This window comes from Gobio gobio (genome assembly GCF_949357685.1).
Source record: "Gobio gobio genome assembly, chromosome: 11".
Taxonomy (NCBI): Eukaryota; Metazoa; Chordata; class Actinopteri; order Cypriniformes; family Gobionidae; genus Gobio; species Gobio gobio.
The window spans coordinates 14221931-14235419 of record NC_137104.1 but is presented as its reverse complement, the minus strand read 5'-3'; the positions used below and the strand labels follow the sequence as shown (position 1 = coordinate 14235419).

The following is a 13489-nucleotide window of genomic DNA, read 5'->3' as shown; positions in this document are numbered from 1 at the left end:
ACTCTGCTCCATTCCATACAATAAAAGTGGATGTAGACCAAGGACCGTCAAGCCATAGGGGCATAAATGCATCATAAAAGTAGTTCATACAAATAACGCCCTATATTTCAAGTCTTCTAACCACAAAACGACAAATTATAAACCATTATTTAGTGAAATAATCTCAGCCTTGGTCCCCATTCACTTTCAATGTAAGCAAAAGGGCAGCTTAGACATTCTGCTAGATATCTATTTTTAATCCTATGGGGGAAAAAAAAGTCATAAAGGTTTTAAAACACATGAAATTGAATAAACTACAAAAAATGACATTTCTGAGTGAGCTATTCTATGAAATGAACATTCACCCTCACTTTCTAAATACATGTTATGAATCTTATTGTGAACAATCTGTGCATTTCTTAAAAATGTTTTGACCTCGTAACGTTTAATCAAAATCGCCGTTGCAAGCTCAAGTTCATCTGCCTCTCGTTCAACTTAAACGGCCACATCTCAAAACCCAAGTTTCCACTACATTTTTTCAACATAATGTTACTCTTGGATGTACATCACAATATGGAAGAAAACACATGCCACTACTTCCGTTTTGTCGCTACTTTTAAAATATAGGCAAGGAACGAAGCGGGCCTGAGGCAGACCTTAAACAAATTGCATATGATTGGATGAAAGAACAAGCTTCCTTTCTTTCGTTTGTTGCAGTTTACCTGCCTTTAGACATGGGGGAAGAGAAGAAATAAAAATAGCTTGGAAAAAAATCAATCCCTTATGGTGGAGCTTCTTGGAATTCTTGTGTGCCTTCTCCAGTGTCGGCCTGGTATGGTGGCCATGCCGACATCAGCAGCTCATACAGATGAAGATGAACATATAAAGAGGACGAAGAGGAGGTCATCTCGTTGTCTGGAGACCATCCTTCTTCTCAGGCTGAGATTCAAATTGGTTAAAGATGACCGTGATGGTTAATAAATACTGACACATCACTTTGTTTTCGGATGCGTGGCCAAGGAGACATCCTGCATTGTTAAGAAGAGAGAAAGAAGGGGCTAGAGAAATTCCTGAGAGCATATGGAAGAGTGATACAAGTTTTCACGCAGTACACAATCCCAGCTGTATATCCCCATGATACAGGGGTCTAATACTGCCAAATGATTTAAATCGAAAGTCTGAGCGAAACCATTTCCTCTTCACTCGCTTTCCAATATACACAATATACACATAATGCATACATTGTATGCATAATCTAGCGAGAGGGGATGAGGGATTCAGCCTGACAGGGCTCTGCATACGTTTCCCACTGTTTTTCTTGTAAATGTCCCTGAATCAAGAGCGAGTGGATAAAGAATTTATTCACAAAATAATTTCCCAGCCCCAGAGATTCAAAAACAAGCAGTCGGTGGACCCCGTGAGCCATCAAATACCGAATTGAAGAGAAACACTGAAAAATCCATGAGAATGGAAAGAGAAAACAAGGTCACAGACCACAATGCTCACAGCTACCTCTAGTGGCTCGATGTAATAAAACAATACACAAACACAATGAACACATTATTCGACACATCGATGTGAATAAAATGCAAATGGAAGCTGAAAATGACTAACGTTTATAAATCTATATCCATATGCTAGCCGATGGGAAGTAGTAGAAGAAGTAGTAGTAAGCTTCTTTCCATTTGTGATCGACGAGGTGTGGAATTCTGGAAAAAGAAGCCCGGATCATGACGTAAGGTGATTAACAGGTGTCAGGAACGCACTTTGAGCTGCGCTGGAGGAATGAATGTCTCGAGGCAGACAACCTTCCCCTTCCCACCAGTCCGCACGGCCGTGAACCCCTCGGCTACACCATTAAAACGCACTGGCTCCCAAAACAGCCCTGTCCTGCACACGCACCAGTGAACCTCCAGGCCCTGATTGCTTCCACGTTGCTTGAGTAAACATCTGAGACGAATTAGGCCCTTGTTATTGTTGTTTAACTCTAACCACATCGTGCTGCTGCGCAGGAGGAATAACAGCCCCACAATGCAAGGGCCAGTACACGACAAGTCGAGGACGGCGATGGGGGCCACCGTGACACTTCATTACATACGTGTGGAGGGACCTGCTACAGGCTCAGCACACACAGGTCCCATTATCTACATACCTAGACCTCTACCAGACTCCCCTTAACACCATTGGACCTTTCTATAAAACATGCGTCTCCCAAGACTACGGCTCTGTTCTTGTCGAACATGGGGCCCTTTCTTCAAATGTTGGTTTTAGATTAGCCATCTAAAGTTGTTTTCAACAAGAAAACAGCAGTGTGATATGGTTTGCACAAATGCACGTTTTATTACAACTTTGTGTAAATATTAGTTTGTCAAAGGCCTATTGAGTAGAAGAATGAAAAATGAGGGGCTGAGCCACGGTTCATAGTCGATGATTTATTCAATCTGATTATGATACAGGGCTAAATAAATTAAACCTTCTGTGCCTTACGTCCGAGTTAAATGCAATAAGAAAAACAAGGAATACACTAGAGACAAATACAAAAAGAGACTTGAGAAAGTAGTTTCCTGAAATAAAAAAACATGGACCGGGTGGAAAGAACATGCCATCCTTGTTGCCACGTCGAGAGACGGCCAACTCTCATCTTCTTCCCTTGACGAGAAGTTTTTGATTCCCGACACAAAAAAAGTCTCTCAATTCAAAGGTTAGTGTCTCTCAGCCTCATTCATCCCCAGCTGGCATGTTCTCCTCGATCCTTTTAATGAACTTCATGCGAATTTCTGTCACATTGTCACCTCTTAGCGTGTCTTGAGCAAATCGCACATCCACCGCCATTTGAACCTGCAGGAGTAGAAAAATGACCGCAGTGTGAATGGCAATTGAGGGCTATCAGAATACATTAATTCATCTCTCACAAACTTGCTCACCATTTCAAGAGCTCCTCTCAGCACTCCACAGAGCAGGCTGGAGTAGACCAGATTATTGTGGTTGTCAGGAAGCTCGACAAAGTCCACCAGTGGGTTGCTTTCGAGGATAAGTGAGAACTCATCTCCGGCAGGACTCCAGTTGGTCACGCTGGGGGTGATACCCAAGTACATCTTGAAGGCTACCTGTTAATGTGAAGACAAAAAAGCCCTTCAGTCTTCATGTTAACTCGCTTCCCTACATCCATGATGTCAAGGCCACATTTAAGTGATTTTGCAGAGCTGCCACATTCTTTTTAGGTGCTGTATTCACACTCTGAATTGACTTGAAGGGCTTTTGCACAACTGCACAGCATGGGTTTAAGGAGACTGTTTTAACCCTTTGAATGTAATTAAATGGAAGAAAATGTCAGGGCAGGCCATAAGAAAACCAGAATTATATATCATAATGTGGATATTTTTGAAGGACATTCAATAAAAAATATTCAAAAACATGTTGTAATGCCCTATTTTAGATCATTAATACTTCAAAATGTACTCTTTTTACTTGGAACCTGGACACAAACCAATATATATATTATTATATGGGTGAATAATATATACTAGGGATGCATTTTGGTTATATAGGTAACACTTTACAATAAGGTTTCATTAGTTAACATTAGTTAAAGCTGCACTATGTAACTTTCCATCCGCTAGAGGTTGCCTATTCAATCCAAATGTGTAGTTTGATGACGCCACGTTTGAACGCAAAATCTTGGGACATGTGGTCTTCAGCTCACAGCCGGTGGAAAAGAATCGGGATAGGACTCGGGCAGAAATCATTTTCATGGATGCGATTATTAACGTTACTGTAGTATGAAGCAGAGCAGGGCCGAGTGTTGTGGAGCTGAGCAAAGCCGCTGGAGCGATTGTTAATAAGATGAACACAACACACGCCTCGCGAGCAGCGGGACTTTTATTATGACACAGTCGCCACTTCCGCTTTTCTGGTCGTGAGTATGAGGAATGTAACGCAGCTCTGGTAATCTTATTAGACACATCTGAGTGTGTTGAAAATTATGTTATGATGTTACTCTGTGCATTCGCTCGGCGGCTGCTATGACACTTGTTGCACACTGCAGTAAGAGTAAAGTATTTCTGCAAACCATGGTTAACCCAGATATGACGCCATTGACAGGCAACTCCCTCACATGTCCCGGTGCCTTGGTTAAAATAGCAATTTCTCACGATGTACAAATAGTTGAAACATATGCGATATTCTAAGTACTAAACTGAACAAAATGTATAACACTGGCCTAGTGGTTTTTGGATATTTTACTGAATTTTTATTTATACATAGTACACCTTTAACTACCTTAGTTAACATGAATAATAATGAACTGCATTTTAACAGCATTTATTAATCTTTAACAACGTTAACAAAGATGAACATTAAAATACAGTAACAAATGTATTGCTCATGGGTAGTTAATGTTAGTTAAAACATTAACTTATGTTAACAAATTAAACCTTATTGTAAAGTGTTTTTTGTTGTTGTTTGTTTATCTGTATCAGTTGATATTGGACATTTAATTATGCAAGTTTATTTCTCTTATTTTTTTTTTACATTTACACTTTTGTCGTCAAATCTTAAAATGAATATTCATTTTATACTGTACAATATAATTTTGTGATGCCTAAAATCACTTGGAGCCAGTGCTGTTTTTATGAACTATTAAAAAACATCTTCGGTAATTTAAATATAGCTGAAACTAAAAATAAAAAATTAAAAAAAAATTAAAAAAAATCAGAAATGTTGCCTTGGCAACTAACATAAATAAGTAAGGTTAACTTGAAGTACTAAAATCACTAAAACAATTTTTTTTATTAAATCTATATATAAATATCAAAAAGAGAAATCGAAACAATCTTTAAACAGTCTTTAACTTAAACTAAAATGAAAATATAAAAATAAAAGTTAATGCAAAATATTAATATCTATAATAGTACATAAAATAATACTAAATTCTTGGATTATTTTTTAAATAATTAATACATAGATAACTTTAATACAGGCCATTAAATGATAACAATTATAGGATTATTGTATTGAACAGTATCTTAAATATCCTGCATCCCTTGATTACATCCCTAGAGCATCAGTGCAAAAAAGATTCACATTATTCAAAACCTAAGGAAAAAAAAAATCTTTGATTCTAAATTATGTGAGGATGAGCCCCATTTGAAGCTGTAAAACAGCCGAAATACACACACACACGCACATCATTTGAATTCTATTAATTCTCTCAGTTGCGCCGTTGCTCGACAAATGTAAACAATTAGACTAAACGCTTCACATTATAACCCACATTAAAGTTATATTAAAAAGTGTTTTTAGACCCATTGTTTCAGGATTCAGATCAGGGTCCCAGCAAACCGATGCGTTCTGGATTAACATTTGACAACGTGGCACACATAGAGGAAAGTGAGGAGAGAAAGACAGAGAAAACAGAAGAAAGGAGAGCAGACAGACAGAGACCGAACAAGCATGGATAGGTGATGGACAGCAGGAAGAATGCTCTGTCAATCCTGTCAGTGTGAACCCTATACACTTAGGGTGAGGTGCAGTGTTTCGTAAAAAAGCACAGTCTGTGGCACTCCCAGACCAAAGAAAACAAGCCGAGAGGAACATGAGTGTCTCGGTTCAATCTAACACCGCACAAACGGCTCGCCAGTTGGCTTTGCGGTAGCATAGCACGGATGTTTCTCAAGCTGCGTGACTCTGAAAAATTAAAAACGGTAGAAAGATGTGATGAAAGCTAAGAAAGTATGTGGGCTACTGCAGGTTGAAGTTCAAATTCCAGTCACTTGCTTGCGCATTAACATGCCTGCTTGCTTTTTGATTCTCTATTCTCTCTCTCTCTCTCGCCTGGCCTGGCCTAAGGGAGGGCTCAGCATGCGTTTTGATTGGTTCAAAGTACTCACGTTACCTTTGCAATGACATCGGCCGTTTCTCGGAAATCGTGACACCTCCCCACGCTGGACCGAGCCAAGAAGTCCTCAATCAGACGCACTCCGATATTGTATCCCCTTGAAAGGATGGAAGAGAAGGGAAGCTGTGAAACTGTCATTGTCAGAGTAACTTTGCTTTCATATAGTCTCTTTTTACTTTGAAGGTTTAAGTAAAGCCCTTCAGCTGCAAGGACTCGAAAAGAAAGACACAAACTTGTTTGGCCAGAGAGAAAGTCAAATCTTTCTCTTGCTTATATCATATTTGATGCTTTAAAGAAGCAGGAGGAAAAAAGTTTGTATTACAGACGTGTTGCCAAACCCAATATCAGTGGGACTACTGGATTAGTTCAAGGCACGGTTTAAATGAAAAGACCGCTCGGCCAAAGAATACACACTGCCCACTGATTCTCTAAATCACAACAGTTGGACTCCAAGCATCTCAGGGCTTTCCACGCATCCTCATTGCTTTTCCCACAATCTTTAAAACAGTGCTTCTCAACTGGTCTTGATTCAGGGCTCAGATTTGACATTGGACAACATAATACCACAACTGTTCATCAAACAAAAGTAACAAGATGTACTTAACCCTCATGTTGTGTTCGGGTCATTTTGACCCGGAGAGGATTTTCTTTATCCTCGAAAATGCTAGTTAACGTTATCGCATTAGCCTAAAACTTACTGACTTTACTCACTCTGAGTATAACTACTTCCCCAAAATGTATTGAGAATTTTTTGCCATTTTTTCCTCTGTTTCTCAGACTGAAAATATAACTGTATTGGGACTGTCACTGGAGAGAGTGCTAAAGCTCCTCAGGTTGTATTTTTCGGAGAATATTTGGAGAAATGATCATTCATTCTAAATGTGATGTAAATATACGGTCCTGTGACTACAAATAAACAGAAACAGACGCGACTGAATAAGTACGTGCGTCCTCTTTCTTTTGTGAAATAAAGGTAAACACCACTTTATTTCTGTGTGCAATCTCTACATAAATTAATTCATTATGATAAATGTATCAATTATTATTGTAAAACAGGTAAAACATTGATGCTAGGGTTTTAAAACTTTAAGTAAACAACGAAAATGCCAACAAACGTTTTTATCACGTTGGTTTTGTGATTCCAGGGATTTCTTTCTGAGTAGTTTTCTGATAAATGGGCTTATGGGCGGGTGAAGCGCAGCGTGGTTTTGGGCTCAGTGCTTCAGGGCCGAGGCTATTAGCCCAGCCCCAGCCTGGCCCGTTGTGTACACACATGTACACAAACAAAATATTTTGAGAATTACAGGCTTTCTTTTTTACAGATATGAACTTTATCCTCAGATCAAGGCAGACCGGGAACACAGCAAGTGTGACTTTGTTCCATTTTGTCCTAAATAAAAGCCTTTTAAAACAAACTTCCTGTTTGAACATTAAAGAAACATTTGTTGAATGTTGACAAAAAAAAAATCAATTTTGAAACCAGTCAGGGTTTTCAACACAGCACAAGAGTTAATCAAACATAAAAATTGATTAATACAATTAACTGTACAGGCCCAACAACATGCAAAATTATTAACAGCAACAAAAACAAAACATTGAGCCTAATATTGTATTAGGCATGCTGAGTATGAGAAAATGCATAGCCAGTAAGTAAGTAAGAAATGTTTTATTTATATATAACTTTAAAGTTACAATGCACAGTAGTGCGTTTAAAAAAATATGAATAAGTATGCTTCAATAAGTGCATGTCAATACTGAATTAGATTTCAGCGCAATTAACAAAAGAGCCAATAACTGACATTGAAAAACATATTGTGGTCGGCACACATTGAAGTCTTGGTCATATTTTCTATTAAGCCCGGAACACACCAAACCGATGGTCGGCCATCGGTTAGTTTTTGTACGTCGGCCAACTAAGTTTCTCAGTGTGTTCTGCACCGTCGGTTGAAGTTGGTCCTCGTCTACCTTTTTTTGGCCGATTCGACATCGGTAGGAGCTCTTCGTTCAGTTGAGCCATATGATCATTCTGATTGGCTAATTGGCTACTGCCACCTGCTGGTACGGAAAGGTATTTCCTCTTACGCAGGTGCAGAACGGACGTGTTACTTGGCCGTCGGGTGTCAAGTGTCGGCTAGGTGTGTCAGGGCAACTTTGGACCCAGACGCTGCTGACATAAGCCGACCCTGCAGTCTGCTTTCGTCGCCAATAGTTTGTCGGCGTCGGCTTGGTATGTTCCGGCCTTTACCTTGAAGTTCTTTTTTTGAGGATGAGAGCTGGACATTCAAACTGTCCAGGTTGGCATCTGCCTAATTTGACTAGCTTCTACTTGAATTAGTACCAAAATGCTGTTGATTTTGATTGGATATAGGAAGCACTTCCTTTTTATAAGTCGATGATAAGGCTATTTATTATAACTATGTACATTACTGTTCAAAGGTTTGTGGTTACCTGTTCTTTTAAACGTTCTATTCATCAAAGAATCCCAAATAAAATGTATCATGGTTTTAAACATTCAATCTTTCTTAAGCAGCATATCAGCATATTACAATGATTTCTGAAGGATCATTTGACTCGAGTAATTATTATGTCTATCAATTTTCTCTGCTGCACAACCCAGCAGCTGAGAGAACCACTGCACTACAACATGAAATGTAAACTTGCAAATACACACACACAACATCAAGACTCTCATCTGGATCCACTCTAATGGAGGAATAGAATTTGAGGGGAGCAGAATCGTGCACAAAAAAACCAGGGGTGTAACCTACAGCTGCACGATTAATTTAGCAGGGTGGGGAGAGGGACCGTTCTCGAAAAACCTAGAATGGCACATTTTATACTCTCAGTACCACCCAACCCAACTTCAGCAGACTGGATGGCACGGTGGGACGGGGCAATCACCACACCTAATACACTAACAGCCTACACCCAGCACAAACATTGACCATACAGCATCCACACTAAGCCCATCCGTACATGGTGAATAATGGAAAACTGACTGGACAAATGTAAATTAAATGGTGCCTAGTTACAGCATCTAAAAATGTAACCATGTTCCTTACACTTTCATTTAATATTTAAACTAAAAACTTGCTGTTTATAAGAAAATAGGAAATATTCATGTCATTTGTAAATGGTGCATATAATGTTATCAGATTGGATGGATAGATGGGGAAGGGAAAAGGCAGCTCACATTTTATCCAGTTGCTTGTTGACCTCCTCATCATTTTCATAGTCTTTACACAGCTGAGTGACGAGGGCTCCATAAGTGAGAGTGAATAATTCTGAATTCTGTTCAGAGAAGAGAAAGACCAACACAAAATTAACCACCACCATATTTACTCAGAATTTAGTGTGATTACCTGAGAAAAAAGGGCAATGAATGCTAATACAAAATATTTTATAATACTAATTAGGGATGCACAATATATCAGCCACCGTATCGGCCGATATATGTTAAGTGTTTTTAGTGTTAAATAAGAAAATGTAGCATATATTAAAGCCGATAAATAATGGATTATTTCCTTCAGCTAAGACACTTCAGATGCGCACTGTTCGCCATGATGGTTTTGAATTGCTTGAAATATGATTAGAATCACTTCAAAAAAGGAAAGTTAAGTACAACATATGCAGCGCCAAGTCAAGTCACCTTCATTTATATAACGCTTTTTACAATACAGATTGTTTCAAAGCAGCATTAAAGTGATAATAATAGGAAATTAATGGAAGAGAGATTGTTTTGGCTGTAGACCAGCTAAAGTAAGTTTTTGATTGATTAATTTCCGTTGTAAAAAATCATTAGTTATTTACTTTGGGGCCACTTACACAACACCATTTTCAACTAAAATAGAAAACTTTGAATGCGTTCTGGCTGTTCATTTGCATGGCAACAGCGCCCTTGAAATAGGTTATCATCTTAGTGCAAACTTCAAAAAACATGAATCTGTGAGAACAGTGAAGGCATGCACGTAAGTATAACATGTTTAGTCTACAGGGAGTGCAGAATTATTAGGCACGTTGATTTTCTGATCATATTTTTTTTCCAGGCACATTTGATCAATTCCAAACCACAGTAATCCTAATAACTACTATTGATTTAGTATTTAATAATGTATAAGTGATATATAATTGTTCATGAAGGCTGGAAATGAAAATCACCTTATATTCAGGTGTGCAGAATTATTAGGCATGTTTTCTTTTACAGATAAATTGAGCCAAAAAAGAGATTTAACTCAGACTGAAAAGTCAAAAAGTATTAAATGCTCATGAGAAGGATGCAATACTAATGCAATACTAGACATTGCAGTTAAGGCATGACCATTGGACAGTGAAATGCTCGTTGGGTCAGCAGGGTCAGACAAAAACAGGTGGTGAAGAAAAGACACCTGTTAACTGCAAAAGAATTAAGAATTAAGGTGAAGAATTAATGGTGAAACCATCAGGAACCCTTTAGTCTCCAGCGCCACCATTTTCCAGAGCTGCAACCTACCTGGAGTCTCCAGAAGTGCAAGGTGTCAGGATCTCAGAGACTTCAGTTAGGTAAAGAATCCAAAAAAATGACCCCCACTAAATAAGAATCATAAGCTGAAGTGTTGTAAAATACATTAAGAAGGTTTTTTTATAGGCTTCCAGGATCTGGCAGTACGTTTTGGGAGTTCATTTTAGTCCATCCTGAAGTCCGTTTTGCAGAGATGGACTAAAAATGAACTCCCAAAACGTACTGCCAGATTCTGGAAGATGAATTCTTCAAACAGTGGTACTAGAGGATGTGGTGCTGGTCCTTCAAGAGTCACTCTCAACCTATCTGTCCATAAAGCCTATAAAAAAACCTTCTTCATGTATTTTACAACACTTCAGCTTGTGATTCTTATCTAGTGGGGTCATTTTTTAGGATTCTTTACCTAACTGAAGTCTCTGAGATCCTGACACCTTGCACTTCTGGAGACTCCAGGTAGGTTGCAGCTTTGGAAAATGGTGGCGCTGGAGACTAAAGGGTTCCTGATGGTTTCACCCTTAATTCTTCACCTTAATTCTTAATTCTTTTGCAGTTAACAGGTGTCTTTTCTTCACCACCTGTTTTTGTCAGATCCTGCTGACCCAACGAGCATTTCACTGTCCAATGGTCATGCCTTAACTGCAATGTCTAGTATTGCATTAGTATTGCATCCTTCTCATGGGCATTTAATACTTTTTGACTTTTCAGTCTGAGTTAAATCTCTTTTTTGGCTCAATTTATCTGTAAAAGAAAACATGCCTAATAATTCTGCACACCTGAATATAAGGTGATTTTCATTTCCAGCCTTCATGAACAATTATATATCACTTATACATTATTAAATACTAAATCAGTAGTAGTTATTAGGATTACTGTGGTTTGGAATTGGTCAAATGTGCCTGGAAAAAAAATATGATCAGAAAATCAACGTGCCTAATAATTCTGCACTCCCTGTATAGGCAAGCGTGTTTGAATATGTATGTGCGCATGCGTGTAGTTTTTCTTTACAAAATGACCGCCAAATTACTTGTCTGGCACAGCGTTTTCAGTCGTTTCTGTGAATCCATGTGAAACCGGAATCATTTTGATAACGTTTTTATCTGTACAGAGGGAAACGTAAGGAGGCCTTCACAGGAGGGAGTCTAGTTGACAAGGTCTCTGTTGACACTTCAGGGCTGCATTGTGGTCTAGGCAGTGCAGGTCTACCATCTGATCTTTTATTTATTAAGCGTGCAGGGCAACCACCCAGTAGTGCATTACAATAATCTAGCCTTGTGTTTATGAACGCATGAATCTGTTCTGCATTTGTTATTGAGAGCATACATCATAACTTAGATATATTTTTAAGATGGAAGAATGCGGTTTTACAGATGCAAAACGAAAATAAAAGCCATGTTTGTCATATAGGCTACATAAAATTATAATGAGAACATTATAATTGTGTGCATGGGACATTGTTTTTGTAATCAGGCTCTCAAAAATTATATATAATTTATAGTCCTCCAGTGGACCATCATCATCATCATCATGGGAAATTCAGGTCTGAATGAGAGCACACAGTGGTCTTGAGCGCCCTCTCACGGCACAACATGGAGTTGTTAAAGACACATGTACATTTCAAAATGTAACCCAAAAATAATAACAAATAAAAAACTCATGCATGACACAGCTGGATAAATCTTTGTGCGGTTCTCTGCTTTCCCTACTGTACTGTTTAGTCCGTACTAAAATGACAGCAATGCCAACTGCCGTGTGCAATAATATATGTGCCAAAACAAAATGAATGACACACAATGCATTATGCAATGAAAGCATATATCAATCTATCATTCGATTTCCCTGCATTTCTCAAGATGTTTAATTCAAAAGCCAGCCATGACTAATGGGAAGACTAAACTAGTCTCTACAGGGATAAACTAGCAAACGCACGTCTAAGTAACAAGTACACAACACTATATGTATTTGTTTATACAAATAAACAAACACTACTCCAATAAACATGTTATTTATCCGATGATGATAATAGCATGTTAGCTGGCTGCCCTGCGTTTGCCTGAGATCTGCGGAAACACACAACACACTCACCATCTTCTTGCTGTCGGTGGCTCTGTTCGACTGCCTAGACATGTTGTCTAATATTACAGGTGTGTGCACAGATCGCTTACAGGTAATATTTTATTAATCTGTTCAGTGCAAAGACAGTCCCGTGATGTTCCTGTCGCTGTCACTGTTATGGATTAACTTCCTGAATCGCCGCTGACACACAGGAAATGTTGCTTCGCTTTGGATTGTGGGTATTGTAGTCAAACTGTAGTTCTGACCAGTTAAAGTTTTAGCTTGTAGCTTCATGAAGACTGTTTCTGTTAGTCAGGATTCATCTTAGTCTTTGTCGTTTAATAAGATGCCAAGTACATTATGAATAAGGAGTAAAACTGTAAACAAACAGCAAATAAACAATAACCAGAACTATTATCCAATGACTAAAGAATATTCATGTAGTTCTCAAACTCTTGTCTGAAAATACCCCAAATGAATCCAATGTAATCAATTTACATAAATGGGATTATCAGATGACCAAGAAAATAGCAACAAATACAGATATTCATGCCAAAGAGTAGTCATTTTAGTAGACTGAAATTAACACATCAAGTGCTATATCAGACAAAGGCTAAGCTAATAGCTAAAGGCTATCACAAAAATTACACTAAATCAAAGCTTTGAATAAACTTATCACAAATATATGCAAATATGTAACATCAAGCATTTTATAATGAAGAATTAACTTACAGATGATGCTTCTACAAACGCAAAACAAAGGATCACATCCAAAGATTGAGGAGATGCTAACTGGTGAAATGTGATCACTTATTTTTCTAGCTAACCGCCACTAGGTGGCGCCAAAACTAGAACAAATATACAAAATACAAGTGACAAGTAAACTTGAAGCAGAACACCCATAGTGGACAGGTCTCAGCTGAGATGCCAGACGAAGACAAACCACTTGATTCTGGACAGCGTAGATTGGCCTGATGTTCCTGGAAGAAGATCACAATCTTGTGACCAGAGCTACAACACCAGAATTACCTGAATGGTTGAAACTTCAGACTTATTATATATGA

At 38.4% G+C, this 13489-nt stretch overlaps 1 protein-coding gene across 1 annotated transcript; it reads right to left on the bottom strand.

Moving 5' to 3' along the window:
* Window positions 1–2297: 2297 nt before the first annotated feature.
* trappc3 (trafficking protein particle complex subunit 3) lies at window positions 2298–12625 on the bottom strand. Its single transcript, XM_079829119.1, has 5 exons — window positions 12456–12625; window positions 9069–9166; window positions 5873–5972; window positions 2904–3086; window positions 2298–2817 (listed from the first exon to the last, which is right to left on the bottom strand). Exons 1-5 carry the CDS (start codon window positions 12495–12497, stop codon window positions 2698–2700), a joined length of 543 nt encoding a protein of 180 aa, XP_079685245.1. The 5' UTR covers window positions 12498–12625; the 3' UTR covers window positions 2298–2697.
* Between the last annotated feature and the right edge of the window lie 864 nt (window positions 12626–13489).

Excerpts from the sequence above, each read along its gene's own strand:
- trappc3 (XM_079829119.1), bottom strand. The coding sequence starts at position 12,497 with ATGTCTAGGCAGTCGAACAGAGCCACCGACAGCAAGAAGATG. Across the intron at positions 9,167-12,455 it reads CCACCGACAGCAAGAAGATG|AATTCAGAATTATTCACTCT; the intron begins GTGAGTGTGTTG and ends TTCTCTGAACAG. Across the intron at positions 5,973-9,068 it reads AACAAGCAACTGGATAAAAT|GGGATACAATATCGGAGTGC; the intron begins GTGAGCTGCCTT and ends CATCCTTTCAAG.